At 42.3% G+C, this 18,498-nt stretch overlaps 1 protein-coding gene across 12 annotated transcripts in view; it reads right to left on the reverse strand.

Moving 5' to 3' along the window:
• dgkh (diacylglycerol kinase, eta) overlaps positions 1 to 18,498 on the reverse strand; it is a 101,146-nt gene that overhangs the window by 49,527 nt on the left and 33,121 nt on the right. For 5 of the 12 annotated variants that reach the window (XM_079880703.1, XM_079880702.1, XM_079880701.1 and 2 more), the window contains 3 exons: positions 11,992 to 12,102; positions 11,453 to 11,599; positions 7,717 to 7,797 (listed from right to left, as the gene is read on the reverse strand). In XM_079880703.1, coding sequence (XP_079736829.1) covers positions 7,717 to 7,797; positions 11,453 to 11,599; positions 11,992 to 12,102 — 339 coding nt within the window. The other 7 variants (XM_079880705.1, XM_079880704.1, XM_079880708.1 and 4 more) reach the window with 6 other exon arrangements.

Here is an 18,498-nt window from a genome sequence, read left to right on the forward strand (position 1 = left end):
CATAGTGCGACCTCTCTCCTACTTTATGCATTCTAATTATCCAGGCCAGCACTCTTAAAGTTTAATAGTATATGCATTGAGTGAAGCCTGCTCCTATCCTCACTTATATTTAAACAGTCAAATTGTGAAATTTTTAACTTTACATAAATGTATCATGCAAAGTTTGATACCCCTCTCAGGACCCGCTTAATCTGTTCGGGATCAGGGTCCAGAAAACAACCCAAAACCAACTTAATTATATGAGGCGTCCAGTTAAAATTAGGGTTACACTTTATTTTAAGGTGTCATTGTTACAGTGTAATTATATATTTAAGTACTGAGTAATATTAAGCAACTACATGCACTTACTATAGGGTTAGGGTAGGATTAGGATTTGGTTGAGGGTTAGTTGCATGTAATTATGCATAATTTACTGTTATTACTACGGTAAGTACATGTAACATACTGTATGTAACAAGGACACTGTAAAATAAAGTGTTACCATAATTAGTTATATTTCATCCACCCTCCCAACTAGTAGAAGTTGTACATCATCGCTACTCTGTGTTTATGTGTTTGTATGTGGGCAAGTTATGTATTAACAGGCTTATTTTGTCATCAATTGGTTTAGAGTCAATTGAAATGCAGGCCAAAGACCACCAAATTGAAAACCAAAACCATTTTGGTAGAAAGATGTACAAGAAACTGGTCAAAGAAGTGATATTTAAAAGAGCAGCGGTGTGTGGTGCAGTAGGACGTAAGGAATCGCTCAAATCTCACAGCTCTCAGACCAATGAGACTGTCATTGACTGAGGAGGCTGATTGTTGTCTGGGGAAAGTGAAACCGCTCCAGTTCAATACTCAGGAAAGGGCAGTAGAGGCGGAGAGAGTTCGAAGAGAGCATCCGTGTGAGACAAGCGCCGCTTTATTTAACGCAGGAATGAGTCTGACCTAATCAACGATAGAACATTCTAGAGGCAACAGATTAAACCTTTAATGAAGGTCTAACGTCATTTGTGTCGCCAACGCGATTTGATGGAAACCGTTTGGACAGCACCTCAGATTCAGTAAGATATCAATGCCAGTTAATTGTTCTTGGTGTTAGTGTTATAAAAAGAACCACAAAACCACAAATCTAGTCCTAAATCAATGAAGCATGCATTATTATTATTATAATACATTTATTTATTATTATTTATTTTTTGTCAGGCAACCTAAATTAACAATTAAGCTAATATGAGAGCCGGTACATTGTGTTATAATTTTAAGGGTCAGAAAAGGTAAAAATCTCTTTAAGACAACAACTTTAAGGTAACAAGGATCTATTGAGAATCCTACTGGAATTCCCACTTTCTATAATCAGTAAGATTTTTTTTTTTTTTTTTTTATTCAGCAAAGGCCCATTAGATTGATCAAAAGATTGACAGAAGATTGACAGTAAAGACATTTATAAAACATTCTTCTTTAGAGTTATTCTTGCTAAAGCTAACTAGGTAAATGTAAAGGTAAGTGATATTGTATAGCCTACAAGCAGTTTTATTGATGTCTTTCCCTGGTTGAAATGATTACATGAGACAGTATTTATTTCAGTAAGTTGTAATGAATCTTTGAACATACATTCTGGTGTTCATCCATGTTTATTATGTGCTGTAACTAGTAGTAAAGAGAAGATAAGATGATCGGTTCACGTGCGCTTTATCCGCTTGAGCTGAGGCGATAGGAATTGTCACGCCGTATTAAAGATCGCCAAAACTAAATTTATTGTTTGAATTTCATAATAAAATCGACAGAATTTTATTGTTGAGAATTTGCTTCATATTAAAAGTCACAAAGCTTTTTGCAATTATTGGATGGTACACACTACTAATGTTTAGTGAAGTTTTGTTCGCACATCAACAGAAAACAGCAAAGACTAAAAGATTTCAGATTTAAGAAACCATATCATTACCGATTCAAATCGAGAAATGAATATTGTCAATCCAAAGCTAGTGTTCACACAGCAGACATGTTTAACTGTAGTAGCTTATCCATGTTGTGTCACGAAATAGGCGCTGAACACATCAGAGAAGCGCTAATTAAAAGAGTGTTTCGGTCACTGATCTAGGGACACCAAAACCATTTCGGCCCAAAAGCGAAAATAGTTGGTCCATCCCTAATAAATGCTAATAAATTTATTTATTTATCATGGTTTCCACAAAAAATATTAAGCAGCACAGCTGTTTTCAACATTGATAATAATGAGAACTATTAATAATTGAGTACTAACAACAGTGAGCAGCAAATCAGCATATTAAAATGATTTCTGATGCTGAGTTATGATGCTGAAAATTCAGCTTTACCATCACTGGAATATATTAAAATATTCAAATAAAAACACTTTGTAATAAAAACACAAATTGTAATAACATTTCAATAACAGTATTTTTGATCAAATTCTTACAAAAATTCTTAACATATATATATATGGAATATCCTACTGTATACGTTGAAATTCCCACTTTCTATAATCAGTAAGATTTTATTTAAAAGCAATGATGTATATATATATATATATATATATTAAGCCTGTCTGACCCCTGTTGCATGTTAAAGAGCCTTCTCCATCAAGGTTAAGTACACCCAATACAGAATTCATCATCTCTGTCTGTTAGCACCGGTACACAGTGTTTTCATACCACAAGAAAGAGATACTGCATTTAATTAAAGCACTCTCTCTATACGTACCTCTTAAAGTCTACATTATTTCACATTAGTGAGCCAGCGGATTCCCTCTGGACAAAATTGATTATTATTTCATTAGATCTAGCTCAGTCTATTTATGGACTTTAATCTCAGGCGTGTCAGGCTCGTTTTTCTTGCGGAAGATCATTAGGGCCGTATCAACAAAGTCATTTTATAATAATATTTCCAATATCAGTCTGGTTTTATCATGTAGATTTCATTATCATTGTTCCTGGATTGATCTGGTTAGCCTCACCTGACTTTATAATATAATTCATCATTAAATGAGCTCCATTAGTCAGGACAATGTAGAACATCACGGATAAAACACTACCACACCGCCGTCTTACGCCGATCGATCTGTTTACAAAGGACCTGGAAAAATGACACAGAATTCTGCTTTGTCCTTTTCAAATCTAGAACTTTTTTTTTTAAACACTATTTTGAAGAGTATCGTAATAATTATAAAGACTACATAGAATAATTAATAGACACTACATGAACAATTATAGAAAACCACAAGGAAGATACTTTTAAAAATGAAAAATAATTAAATAATTAAAATAAAAAATTATTAAAAATGAAATGGCAGGACCATTTAAAACGTACTACTAAAAGCAAAAAGCTGATTAAATATGGAGAATTCTTTTTTAAAAATGGTGACCAGGACCTAAGACAAGTTTCAATCTAAAATCTGATTTAAAAAAATTAAAAGTCCATGGATACGTTTTGCATCAAGTACCAACATGGACACACACGGAACATGACATTCCCTCATTTTAATGCTGCACTGAAGCTGCTGTAAGTCTCTCTCAATTGCGTACCAGCTCACGATAAGATATGCATCAGTCTGCGCCATTAAAACATAAATACAAAATGACAAATCCATTTGTGCGCATCCCCTTTAAAGATCTAGCCGGTGCCAACTTAGTATAATGGAATCTTGCTCTCGAAAACAAGCGATAAAAAGCACTTGCTGCTGGAAGGTTTGCCTCGCTCACACGTACATCAAGATGCAGCGTCCTGCTTTTCCTCTTACATGCTCAGAAACCAAAGCGGACAATGTCAGTGTTCACAAAGAGACAAGTTTCCATTCCGCTAGCGAGCAGAACCCAGATGTCAAGCGTGTGTAGACACACACTCATCGGGATACGGTTGTTCATGCATATGCCGTGTGTGTGTGTGTAGTGCACTCACCAGCGATCCGCTCTCAACTGCACCGCTGCTTCTGTTATCGTGAGCTGATGCCTGTGAGTGTGTGTGTGTGTGTGTGTGTTGAGCCTGGTTTCTCAGGATCCCTCACCCTCCCCAACCTCTGCAGAACCCTCCACCGCTCAAGGAACAGCCCACCGGAGACACATGCGATGTCACATGTACCGCCGCACTGAACACTTCCACATGGCCAAACACACGCGCACAAGCACAAATTTCGATGTACGGATAAAGAACAATTCCTGCATACCAAGAGGCTGTCCTAAAGAAGTCGCGCGTGTTTGTTTCCAGGCTGAACGCTGTTCTCCATTGCAACTGTCCCCGGAGCGCTTGCCAAGTCAAGCAGAAGCGAGTCACTAAAGAGAGCAAGCTAGCGTTCACCTCTTCCCATCACTCGCTGTGCCTGTGTCCTCTGTGTCTTTCACTCCCTCGCTCAGACTGAATCCCTTCACCGGGAGGTGTTATTGAGTGACATCACTCCGAGGATTTCCTTTTGTTCCGCAGACAGATCACTTCTCTCTCTCGCTCTCTCGCTCTCGCTCTCTCTTCACAGGGCTATTTTTAGCAACAGAAAGAACACAGCAAGACTACAAAGCAGTTGGTTAGTACACTGAGAAAAAAAATGAAGCCAAAAGTGTCTGAGTATTATGAAAAGGTGCCTGCTGCGGGAAAGAAACTCAAAAAGGAAACCCATTTTGTCTCCTAGAGAGCAACAAGATTAAGTGCAAATGGAGATTTTAGCTTGTGTCTACTGCTTTTCAGGTTTTCTTCTGAGAATAAGACCCAGTGATATCTCAATAATGTCACAAACTCGGATTTGTGCTCGAGCTATTGTACAAGAAGTCTGCAATCAAAGTCTTCTCAATTTGAATCAAACAAGACCAAATGATCCAAGCAATGCTATACGCATTAAGCGTATAGATTATACTCTTACTTTGTCAATAACTGTCTCCTTAGTGACTATTTTTAGTGCTTGACTCTTGCATTGTCAATATAAGATATTGAGCAAACATTGATGCACCTCTTGATGAAAATAACATCAATTTTTGGTCAAGATCTTGTATTGACAATGCAAGAGTCCAGCACTCTGTAAAGTCTCCTCCAGGACATCCCAAAGACTTTCAATGAATTTAAGGTCTGGACTCAGAGCTGCCAATTCATGTGTGAAAATGATTCTTCATGCTCCCTCCCAACCATTCTTTCACAATTTGAGCCTGATGAATCTTGACATTGTCCTCCTGGAATATGGCCATGATGTGTCTTCCTACATGGTTGTTTAAGAAATGAAAAGCTACACACTCCATCTAGAAACATAATAATCACTGCAATAATGATGCCTATATAATATAATATAATATAATATAATATAATATAATATAATATAATATAATATAATATAATATAATATAATTAGGGCTGTCAAACGATTAATCGCGATTAATCGCATCCAAAATAAAAGTTTGTGTTTACATAATTTATGTCTGTGTACGGAGTATAATTATTTTCTATATATAAATACACACACATTTAAGAAAATGTGTTATTTATATATAAAATATTTATATATAATTTAAATTATATATATTATAAATATATATACACAGTATATACATGCAAATATTTCTTAAATATATACATGCATGTGTGTGTATTTATATATAGAAAATAATTATACACCGTACACACACATGTATTATGTAAAAACAAACTTTTATTTTGGATGCGATTAATCGCGATTAATCGTTTGACAGCCCTAAATATAATATAATATACAGCAATGAGATTAAGTGCAAATGGAGACTATGCCTATAATTAGCGAATAATTAGAAAAATGAAAAGTGCATGTAAACTGGAGTGAAGAGTTCTGCTTGTGTCACGTAGGCCTAAACATCTTACTGCGATTAAGACCTTACTCTGATTATTAGAAATAATTGCATTATTGTGTGCTCAGATTTGTTCTCAAGATATTGTACTACAAGAATTCTGCAATCAAAAGTCTTTTCTCATCAAATTATTCCAAGACCGAATAATCCAAGCTATGCTATGCATATTCATTTTATAGCTTAAACTGTTCATTTATATCAACAACGGTTTCATTTGTGACTATTTTGACTATTCTTCCACAGAATTTTAGGAGACACATCTGTTGCTACTTCATCAAAACATTACGGAGAACTCAATTAAGTCTCCAGAGACATGAAAGAGCAATATAACCTTCAAGAGCCTCGGGAGGACAATCAACCACCACAGAGCAAATTCTCCCAAGAGACAAGTGTGTCATTTCTGCACCACAGGGTCCGAATAATAATGTTTTCAAACAGGTTTTCGAGTGGGTTTCAGATGCTCAGAAGAGTGTAATGTATTTCTGAAATCAGCAGATCTCCCTGCAGAACAAGAACATGCACTTTATTTCTAAAAAAAGCCTCAGCATGGGCCTCTCAATAATTTATAAGTATAATGAGCATCTGTTGTTTTTCCTGGCAGTGGGCGATTTCTTTTTTTCTGAGGGGAAAAAGCATTTGTTAAACGAGGCGGTGCGCAGCAACTACCTCAGAGCACGTGCGTTACACACGCGTCCACACGGCCGGCCCTCTGTTAAACAATATACGCCAGCGATCAAATCATCCAAAGCGTGCTCAGTGGAGCACTAACATCTCTGCTGCTAAAAATAACCCCTGTTTCTCCTCTGAGCTTTCTTAGTCCTCCGCTGTTTCTTTTTATAGCCGTGCCTGGGGAGCTGGCCTGCCGTTTTTAGAAGGACATGACCACAGTCGCTGCTCCTCGTCCCGTTTGATCTCAGCTGATGACACATGTTTACTTGCTCACTAACACACACAGATGCCATAGCATGGAAAAGCACGACAAGTCTCCCCTTAGGCAGCATTTGCTCTTTTCACTGTGTAGAAAATAAGTAACCTTTATTGATAATACTTTCTTTCATGAAAAGAAGAAATATTTTTCTTTTCTTTTTTCTATAGTGGTGAATGAGAGTCTACAAAATTGTTTGCATTCCCAATTGATTAAAAAAAAAAAAAAAAAAAAATCCACTACAATGTGGGTTCTGGGTGGTTGCTAGGGCATTGCTAGGTGGTTGCTAGGGTGTTTGTGTGGTTGCTATGTGGTTGCTAAGTTTCATAGGTAGTTGCTATGATAAGATTACACTGCCCAAAGTCAATAGAGGACAACCCTAAGTTACTACACTGTTCTGGTGCTGAGATATGGCTTTTCATGTTCCTATACAGTTGCTAGGCTGATCTAAATGGTTGCTAGGGTGAAGAGAGAAGACAGAAAGAGGCCAACATTTCTGTCACTCCCTCCAATGTTTTACAAACACTCTCTTAGTGTTTCTCTTACTCCCTAAAGTTAAGATTTTTTTAATTTAAATCCAAGATGATAAAACACAAAGTATAATGTTAAATTTTTTACAAATATTTTTTATGAAAATTCATTAAAAAATACTAGAATTACAATGTTAAAAAACAGTATTAGTGCATCGTCACAGTCTGTGAAAAGGTTCATAGTAAACAGTAAACCACCGCTCAATGAATATACAGCTAACAATGACACTGAATAATTATAATACAACATATTATAACTAGTATAATATAATATAATATAATATAATATAATATAATATAATATAATATAATATAATATAATATAATATAATCCAATTCGTATATGTTTAGATTAGTGCTGTTATTAATTCGATTAATCGCAACTTACATAAATGTACAGTATATATATATATACTTATATGTTAGATGCGATTAATCACTAGTGTAAATATATATCTGCTCTTACCGTGAAACTGTTGTTGACATTCTTTGTGCTTGATTCGGCAACGCTCGCATCTGAAAGATCCACTTCGTCGAAAATAAGAGACTGTGAACAGGAGGAGAAAGAGGAGATCAGTAAACATGGACGATCACACAGCATTAGCTGTCATTGACAATGTCTAAGAAAGCAAACATCTTATGCACATTGATACTATTCTATTGAAATGAAACAAAAATGAGCTTATTGGAATATTGCTTATCCCAGGGATGGGCAACGTCGGTCCTGGAGTGTTCTGGAGTTCAGCTCCAACCCTGATCAAATATAATGAGGGTTCAACAAGCACAATGTCTTCAGGATTACTGAGTTTTTTCTTTCAGGGTTGTAACGTTAGCTAAACTCTGCAGGACAGCGGCTCTCCAGGACCGACGTTGCCCATCCCTGCCTTATCCTATGCGCTGACATGCGTGTACTGTGTGTTATATGAGTTTAAGATGGATCGCAGACAGCTGGGTGCGTCATGATCTACTCCATCAGCGCAGAGAGCAAGAACTAAAGGCCTGATATATATATATATATGATACCATACACCGCTTTCAGTTTGAGCCGGGATTTTAGAAACAAAACATTTGTCATTTTCTTTAGTCATAATTAGGACTGAGGAGTATGAGCAAACATATTGTATTATATTGTCATTTTTTGTCACGGAAATGGTATATCTCATAATCAAAATTAATTCAATTTAATTTAATTTTTATTTTATTTTTATTTATATAATTTAATCAACTATTTAATTTATTTTTTGCAACTTGATGGACACAAACAAAAAGATCAGATTATTCAGTGCATAAAAAAGGCTGCATTTATTCGATCAAAAATACAGTAAATATTGTAAAATATAATTACACTTTAAAATAACAGATTTCTATGTGAATATATTTTAAAATATAATTTATTCCTGTGATGCAAAGCTGATTTTTTTTTTGCATCATTCCTCCAGTCTTCAGTGTCACATGATCCTTCAGAAATCATTTTAATATGATTATTTGCTGCTCAAGAAACATTTAGTATTATAATCAATGCTAAAAACAATTGTGCTACATACATTTTTTGTGTGGAAATTGTGAAAAACAATGTTTGCAACAATGTAAAAGTCTTTCCTGTAACATTTGATCAATTTTGTTTTATTCAAATCTTACTGACCTCAAACTTTTGAACAGTAATGCACATAATCTTTTTTATGTGATGTGAAAAAAAATAAAAAAAATAACATCATGTCATTGACCTCAAACATATATAGGCTATACCAGTGACCAGACATCAACCATGTCAATGTCTACTGTAGTGATACGATATATACCATAATACCACCCAGCCCTCTATTATCAAGTTCACGAATGAACTCCAAAAAAAACATTTGCATTTGAAGGATAAAATGTGTATTTCCAGGCTCCCTGAGTCCTTTCCATCAAGTTTCAATAGAATCAGTGAAGGTTTGTTTTGGTGATTGGCAGATATTTGAGTAAATGATGGTTGTATACTCAGGCGGTGTAAACAGTGTGACATCCTATTTATGATATGTGGGCCTGGCCGCTCTACAGCATGAAGTGCAGGCCTCTGCGTTGGCTTTGCCTAGTCTGTCACAGACCCGAGTGCCATGCCAATACAAACAAAAGCCCCTTGTCTGAGCACAGCAGTGTGATCGGCCACCTCGTTTCTGCCTGTGAGGTCTGTGGCGTAACTCCCAGCTCTCCTTCACCACGTGCTAGTGCTGCCACTCCATGTCATTCAGGAGCTACGCAGGAAGTGCTAGCTTGCGTCATGGCGTAGCAGCTGCATAGCTGGCGATTTTTGGGCTGATTTTTAAGCACTCACTCTTTCTCTCAGGATTCAGATCACGGACGAAATACCTGAATGCCACCCATAGGGCCCTATGATTTCCGCGATGCGGAAAACGTGGACGGAATCGCGGAAGCCAGACACAAAAATTCAATTTTAAGTTGAACGTACAATGTCATGGAATTTGGAAATTTTTGGATGAATACATCAAATGTAGAGCTGTAAACTCAATTAAATCGCAATATGGACTAACGTCTGTGAATATTAAAGTGCAAAAAGACTGAAAAAAATATGAAGAATGCATGTTCTGCGTGTTTCTGTGTAAATGTATACATACTCAAACATGTGCAACGCTTGTGGTGTTTTCAGTGTCTGCGCTCTCACTATATGAGGACATGAACACATGAAAGAAACTGCTCTGAGAGTCACCTCAGCAGCATTTCACCATTCCATTTGATTTAAACTATCGTCATCATGTATACACAGTTATGACAACCCGTGAAAAAAAAGTTTGCTTTTGAAGAAATTGTGACAGAGATATATTACTACTGTTCAGTAGAATTGACTTCTCAAAGTAATAAAAAAAAAAAAATACATTATTATTATTTTTTAAGGAATATCAGAATTTTTCTTCCATTTTCAGTAAACAGAATTTTTGAAAAGATAAAACATTTCATAGGGACTTATTCTTGTTAAAGGAGAACTCTGGTCAATTTTAACATTGACATTTAACATTTTAACATTTTTTTGTAAATTTGTAGTGCTGTCAGTACAGAGAACAACGACAAAAACCGGTGTTGCTTACACCGTGTTATCCTGTTTTTAAAATTTGCACCCTGTTGACTTCAATGGGGCAAGTTTTAAACCTGCTTTTAGCCTCTTAACATCCTTGATGTGTCATTACAAGTGCACAGGTCATGTGAGTGATTCCTTCAGAGTGAACATGGTGAATCTGACTGCAGTAGATGTGAAAGATATGAATAAAAATGATGTTAATTCAACCAGCGCTCATACCTGTATTTTCTTCCTGTTTCCGGTCGAAGTCCACAGTAGTCGATTGTCGAGTTCACGCGCGTGATCATAGGTAACTAACTAACTGCACGAACTCGACAATCGACTACTGTGGACTCGATTTTTGTCGTTGTTCTCTGTACTGACAGCACTCCAAATTTACAAAAAAATGAGCTCAATGTTAAAATTGACCGGAGTTCTCTTTTAATAAATGTATAAATTGGAAAGGTTTTATGATATCAATTGATTAGACATGCTTTTTGATTATTAAAATGTATTTGTAAACCATTCAAATAATAAAAAAAAAAAAAAAAAAAAAAAAAAAATTAAATATTAATATTATTAAATAAATATTAAATGTAAAAAAATGCTGTTAAATTGTATGTTTCGTTATATCAATTAATTAGACATGATTTTTGTTATTAAACTGAAAAAAACGAAACAAAAAACAAATCCAGAACAATTAAAATGGAATCAAAATTAATTTGGGGAAAAATAAGACAGGATTTGTGAAAAAATGAACTGAATTTCACAGGGCCCTACATCCATAACCACAGGAAATGCAGCTGATTGAGCAGAGAACAAACGAATGAAGGCAGACACACTCAATGCAAGGCTTGCTTTAAGCGTCTTCATGGTGGAGGCACAGAGACACACTAGAGGGTAAAACGTCTCCCCTCAGACACGGACAATGACATACAAGGCACGTCTCCGGGACTCTCCTCTTCAGAGGCCTAAGCAGACAAGCAGACGCGTAAATGACGTGATGTCGCTTTAGTTGTTCCACAGCTAAACCGTTCCCGCCAATGAGGAGAACAGGCATCCCGAACAACGCCAGGCAGGGTGATGGGCGGTCGGCAATGTCATTGATGAAGGCTAGCTATATTAAGAGGGGGTCTCTGTTGTTTCTGACCCGAATCGCCACCAAGCCTTCCTCCGATCCACTGGGGCCAAGAGTGGGAGGCGGACCGCGGGCACCGGTCCAGCAGACGGAAAGCACCCTCCAGCACACGCGGCTACGAGAGACTCGATACTGCCAGCGGGCCAAAACGCCACCCGCCTGCCATAGTGCAACCACACACACACACACACAGTGACATTAAAGGCATGGCAGAAGGTGCAATGCAAGTGCCCATGTGCAGCTCTTCAGCCCCTCTCAGCACAGGCATGCCCAGTAACAGAGGTTCAAATTTTACTACCCCCTTACCTTAGATCACTCTGTAGAGCTTACAGAGGGCTTTACTGTACACTGTAAAAAATGTTATCATCGTCATGGAAATGTTTTTGACAACTGGATTTTCTTCATCGGGAACTAAATACATTTAAAAAGTGATATGGGTTTACTGTTTTTAAGGCAGTAATTAAAGGTTGCAATTTTTTACAGTGTAGTGAGAGTGCAGAATCAGTATCAGGATATAATCGAACACTAGTTCTGTGTGGTGCTAAGCTCACCTTGGCATCCTTGGCATAGTAGAGCGTACGTCCCCGCAGTTTGAAATAACGTTTTTTCCAACGCTGGAATGAGCTCGTCTGTTTCAGAAGCAGCCCTTCCTTCACACTCGTCTGCAGAAAGAAAGAGGTGTTTCATAAAAAGTCAGAAACTATTTAAACATCTGCACACAGCACAATATCACCAGCAGGGGTGGGCGATATGGCCAAAATCGTATATCACGATATAGATTTATCACAAATAGTAATTTTTTGCTTTAAGGATTTAATGATTTTTGATACTATTGAAATTTCATAATTCTTGTCACCAATATCAATATCACACACACACACACAAAAAAAAAAAACTAAAACTAGCCAACGTAAAAAAAATCAAATCAAATAAAAACTCTCAAGCTTACAGAAGACAAGTAAACAGTCAGTGATAAAATAAGAACAACGAAACGAATTACAAGCAATAGAACAACAAACGAAAATAGAACAAAGACACAAATTAAATAAAACTACCTACAAAACTTCAAGAACTAGAAATAATAAATACTACATAAATTGCATTGTATAAGTAATCAAATGTATAAAACACTGCAGTCTTCACTGTGATTGATTAAATATACATTTATTCTTATTAAATAAATACATTTGTATTAGTCAATAGATGTTTGATTAACGTTAACGACAGACAGCAGGAGGTTTATTAGGCTGCTGTCACTTTAAGACTGAATGCACGGATCCAGTACACTGTTAGTTACACATGCATTTTCTTTATAAACTATTTACATTCACTTAAGACATAAATGATTGTTTACGAGGATACTTGCAAAAATGCACTTGCAAAAAAATATTTAACCATTCAAGCCCAATTACGTAGCAAAAAGAACGTACTCGGTTACTAATGTAACCTCGGTTCTCTCTAGAAGAGGGAACGAGTATTGCGTAAGGTTAGCTTACGCATCGGGAAAGTCTTCTTTCTTTGAGATCTGAAGCCAAAAAATTATCCTTAATTTTGTATACATTGTCAACGCAGTGCAGCAGCCGACAGACCTAGGCAGGCTGTATAAGCGTGCTCATTGGCTGCTCGGCGGCAACTGCTTAAGCCTATCGGTGAGCGCTCTGAATCGCGCCCTCCACACCCTTCTAACCGTCAGAATGGGTGTGGCCAGCGTGTATATATTCAGCGCTCATAGGCTAGAATTCTGGTTTTCGCAGTCTGAAGCGCAAAAGCTCGTGGCGCGACACGGCAGGTTACGCAATACTCGTTCCCTCTTCTAGAGAGAACCGAGGTTACATTAGTAACCGAGTACGTTCTCTTACGAGAGGTCTCTCGTATTGCGTAAGGTTAGCTTACGCATCGGGAACCCTTTGTCAACGCCGTGTGCGCCGAGCATCCAGCCCATGAATCCCAGGGAAACCGGGGAAAACACTCTGCTGGGAAATGTGGCCGGTCGGAGAGACGGGCCAGCGCAGTACAGGCACTTCATGCAGCATATGAAATAGAGCGGCGCGGCCGGTCTATAAACATATAACAGTACAAACAGTAGGGCCGGCAGAGCGAGCCCATACAGTACATAAGCACTCATAAGGGTAGGAGAAAACGACATAGTCGGTCTCACATGAAGGGAAAAATTCCCGCGCGACAGAGAATAATACGGGCGGCCAGCAGCGCGGGCCAGCACCGACAACAGCGCGTAACGGGAAATAGGAAACAGAGCGGATCAGCCGGTCTGAGTCAAACACTTCACCCTGAGTATAGTACCAGAATAGCGCCAGCATATGAACGTAGTCTGCACACGAGAAATGGGCAGAGCATACATGTCACTTATGCTGACAGTATTTTTGCCTGTAGGGCAGGAACTTCCAGGTTATAAAACCTCACGAATGTTGACGGGGAGGCCCAGCCCGCCGCCATACAAATACCGTGATTAGAAATTCCGCTGGACCAGGCCCACGACGAGGCCATGCCTCTAGTGGAGTGGGCTCTGATGCCCAGAGGGCACTGCAGGTGTCTGGAGGCATAAGCTGCTGCTATCGCGTCCACTGTCCACCTGGACAAGCTCTGCTTCGAGGCGGCAAGACCCTTGGTGCGTCCGCCGAAGGAAACAAAGAGCTGCTCTGAACGCCTGAAAGCGGCGGAGCGCGTGATGTAAACTCTCAGCGCCCGGACAGGGCATAGGAGGTTATCACTGTCCCCACTGTCGGATGCTGGCAGAGCCGAGAGGGACATAACTTGTGCCCTAAACGGGGTTCCAATCGCTTTGGGGATGTAACCGTGTCTCGGTCTGAGAATGACTTTCGAGTCATTCGGCCCGAACTCAAGACATGCAGGGCTAACAGATAGCGCGTGCAAATCACCCACTCGTTTGACTGAAGACAGAGCTATCAGAAAAACGGTTTTAAGCGACAGATACTTTAGATCCGCGGATTCAAGCGGTTCAAAGGGAAAAGCCTCTAGGGCCGCTAGGACCAAGGACAGATCCCACGAGGGAACCGAGGGGGGCCGCGGGGAATTCATCCGTCTAGCTCCTCTGAGGAAGCGGATAATGAGCTCATTCCTTCCCATTGCCCGGCCGCGCGTCGTCTCAGCGAACGCTGCAATAGCGGCCACATATACTTTGAGCGTGGAAGGGGATCTGCCCTTTTCCAACAGCTCTTGTAAGAAGGAGAGCACCCGCGGGACCCCGCATGCGTGCGGATCCAAGTTTTTAGTAGCGCACCATTTAGAAAACACCGACCATTTAGACGCGTAGAGCCGTCTCGTGGAGGGGGCTCTCGACTGTGTGATCGTGTTCACGACCCCTTCTGACAGGTCAACGGGTATCCGTTGATCACCCATGCATGCAGCGACCAGCGCTCTGGATGGGGATGCCAGATCGATCCACCGGCTTGGGAGAGGAGATCCTTTCTCACCGGGATCGGCCATGGGGGTGAGTGCGACAGCCTCACTAGCTCTGGGTACCAAGTTTGGTTTTCCCATCGCGGGGCTATAAGCAGCACTGAGTGGTGCGTTTCTCTGATCCTCGAAATGACCTGTGGCAACAGGGAGATCGGAGGAAAAGCATACAGCGGGAGGCTGGGCCATGTCTGGGACAGCGCGTCCTCGCTCTTCGAATAAAACTTCGGGCATTGAGCATTGTCTTTCGACGCGAAGAGGTCGATTTCCGCTCTGCCGAATAGGCACCAGAGAAACTGGACTGTCTGGGGGTGCAGAGACCATTCTCCCGGGGGAATGTTGTCCCTGGACAGTCTGTCTGGACCGACATTCAGGTGGCCCGGCACGTGCGCGGCTCTCAGCGAGCGCAGCGAGCGGTAAGCCCACACGAGAAGGCGTTCTGTCAGCCTGCACAGATTCCTGGATCTGACACCGCCCTGTCGGTTCACATAGGATACCACGGACGTGTTGTCCGAGCGGACTAGCACATGGTGATCCCGTATGAATGGGAGGAAGCGCCTGAGCGCGTTCTCGACCGCTATCATCTCCAAACAGTTTATGTGGAGGCATTTTTCCCGGTCTGACCACAGGCCAAAAGCCGGTTTGCCCTCGAACAGAGCGCCCCAGCCTGAGGTGGAAGCGTCCGTCGAGATAACTTTGCGGTGTGAGATAGCTCCCATTGTCACTCCCCGCTGGTACCAGTCGGCCGCTAACCAGGGCTTCAGAGCTGAAACGCAGCTCTGAGTCACTCTGATGCGGATACCGCCGGAAGCCCATGCTCTGTGAGGCACTCGGGCATTCAGCCAGCGTTGTAGCGGGCGCATTCGTAAAAGACCCAGCCGAAGCACTGCTGCGGCTGAGGCCATACAACCCAGTAACCTCTGAAATGTTTTGAGAGGTACGGTGCTGCCCGGCCGGAGGGACGCGGCCAGGCGTCGAATGCAGCGCGCGCGATGTGTCGACAGGCGGGCCGTGTACTGATATACCTGACCGTCGAAGGCGAATCTCAAGAATGGCCTGTGACGGGGTATTATCAGGATCTGAAAAGCACGCGTCTTTTAGATCGAGAGATATAAACCAGTCCCTCGGGCGAATTTGCGCGAGAATTTGTCTGGTTGTGAGCATTTTGAACGGTCTTCTCATAAGAGCCTTGTTCAAACGTCTCAGATCCAAAATTGGTCTGAGAGCTCCGACTCCTTCTTGGGAACGAGGAAATAACGGCTGTAAAAGCCCGACTCGCTCATGGAAGGGGAAACCGGTTCTATAGCCCTTTTGCACAGAAGTGTAGCTATTTCTGCTCGAAGTAGATGTGCTACTTCCCCATTCACTCTGGTCTCGATACGCGCTTGAAAGCGCGGAGGGCGGCGAGCGAACTGCAGAGTATAGCCCTGTTTTACTGTGCTTAGCACCCGTTCTGATGCGCCTGGAATAGCTTCCCACGCTTTTGCGTGTGCAGCCAGGGGCAGAATGGCCTCCGGGCTCCGATCGCCGCGCATCGCGGGCTCGAGAGCTCGAAACGGAGGGGCGGGCGCGGCGCGCGCGCTCTTGGTGCTTAGATACGGCGGATCGCACGCAGCGATAGCTGGCCGTTTTACACACAGTGTCCCGGTGGCTTTAGACGGGGAACATAAAGTGTGAGGCGCGACGCGCGATGGCGGCGTCGGGGGCGAAAATGTTCGTTAGTATGTGTGAGCGCTCGAGGGCGGGCACAGGACTTACATTTAAAACATGACCGGTCGTGCGAGGCCGTGTGACAGAGCGGGCAGTGAGTAGGTGTGGGCACGGAGAAGTGGACACGTGACCTACTTTTAACACTAAAGCGGCTTTTGCCTGCTTCAAGAGAGTGGGCTCTGTGAGAGACACGGGATGTATAGTGCTTGTGTACAGGGGTGAGCACAGAACGTGGGCACATTCACTGTACTAGAAACACATACGGCGTCAGCCGTGCAACCAGACATTATGCTCTTTTGAAATTTTTCTGGGTTGCCGTGAGAACGGCGGATGCGCGCAGGCGAGCGGGTAGATACCGGCTCGTTGACTGCGGGGTAAACAGCTGCAGTAGCCGTGGCAACGGGGACTGACAGAGCGTTAAGCTTCGACGGTGGTCCAGCCGCAGGGCTGCGGGATTTAACCGTCTTTTCTTCTCTCGTGTTTAGACGCTCAAAAATACTCGAGCACCCTGAGAAGGTGTGGTGCGAGAGGCGGGTTCGCTTTCTGTAAGTAAGAAAGACTGGCCGCGAGCTCGGAGAAGCAAACAGCATAAATTTTTATCTTCCCCGAGAGCTGGGATCGAACGCGGATCTCTCGCATGAAAGCGTATGATTCTGCCACTGAGCCACAGGGGAAAACACATAAGCTTTCAGTTAGCGCGAGCATATAAAAAGCGACCTCATGTGTCGCGTCGGCGTTTGTTTGCAGGCGTGCGTGTGTTTAAAACAGGCTCGTTTACTGCAATAGTAATATTTCCAGTCGCCTGAACTTAAGAGGGGACTGAGAAATGTGTGAGGATTGGCGGTTGTCCAGCCGTAGCGAGACTAACACACTCTCTTCTCTTTTCGCCGGTGAGTGAGGCGCGCACGCTGAACGCTGCTCGTGACCGTCCGCTTTGTCATCCGTTGAACGGCGCAATCTGCGCGGCCCAACGAGGGAGAGAGCGGGCTTGTTTTCTGTATGTAAGAAAAACTGGCCGCGAGCTCGGAGAAGCGAACAGCATAAACTTTAACTGCCGCGAGAGCGGGGATCGAACCCCGGTCTCTAGCTTGACAGTCTAGGATTCCGCCACTGAGCCACAGGGGAGAATACATTAGTATTCGGTTAGCGTCATCATGTCTTGTGACGGCGTTTGCTTGCAGGCGAGCGTGTATTTATAACAGGCTCGTATACTGCAATAGTAACAATTCCAGTCGCCTGAACTTAAGAGGGGACTGAGAAATGTGTGAGAAATGGAGGTTATAGTCCAGGCCACGGCGGGACGAAAACACTCTGTTCCCCTTTCACCGGTGAGTGACGCGCGAGGACGGAGTAGCTTTCTTGTAACGTAAAGAGAGCTCCAAGACCGTCCGCTCCTGCCATCCCTTGTGAGCGGCGCAGTTTGCGCGGCTCGAACAGAGGGAGAGGAAACTCGCTCCGAGACCGTCCGCTCCTGCCATCCCTCGTGAGCGGCTCAGTTTGCGCGGCTCGAACAGAGGGAGAGGAAACTCGCTCCGAGACCGTCCGCTTCTGCCATCCCTTGTGAGCGGCGTAGTTGCACGGCTCGAACAGAGGGAGAGGAAACTCGCTCCGAGACCGTCCGCTTCTGCCATCCCTTGTGAGCGGCGTAGTTGCACGGCTCGAACAGAGGGAGAGTACGGGTATCTATCACATTCGCCTCATCTCCTGACGCGGCGGCGGCGCGGGCGAGAGCCGGCGGTTGAGCGGCCGGGAGGGAGAGGGCGAGAGAGAGCTCGAGGGAGAGGTTCCGGCGAGCTCCTCAGTCACAACAGTCTCCGGTGGTCGCTGCGAGCGGCGCTTCTTATTGCGCGGCCCGGCAGGGACAGGCGGAGCGACAGCTTGGTCGAAAGCTTCAAGTCGAGCCCGCCCGTTTT

This window comes from Squalius cephalus (genome assembly GCF_949319135.1).
Source record: "Squalius cephalus genome assembly, chromosome: 9".
Taxonomy (NCBI): domain Eukaryota; kingdom Metazoa; phylum Chordata; class Actinopteri; order Cypriniformes; family Leuciscidae; genus Squalius; species Squalius cephalus.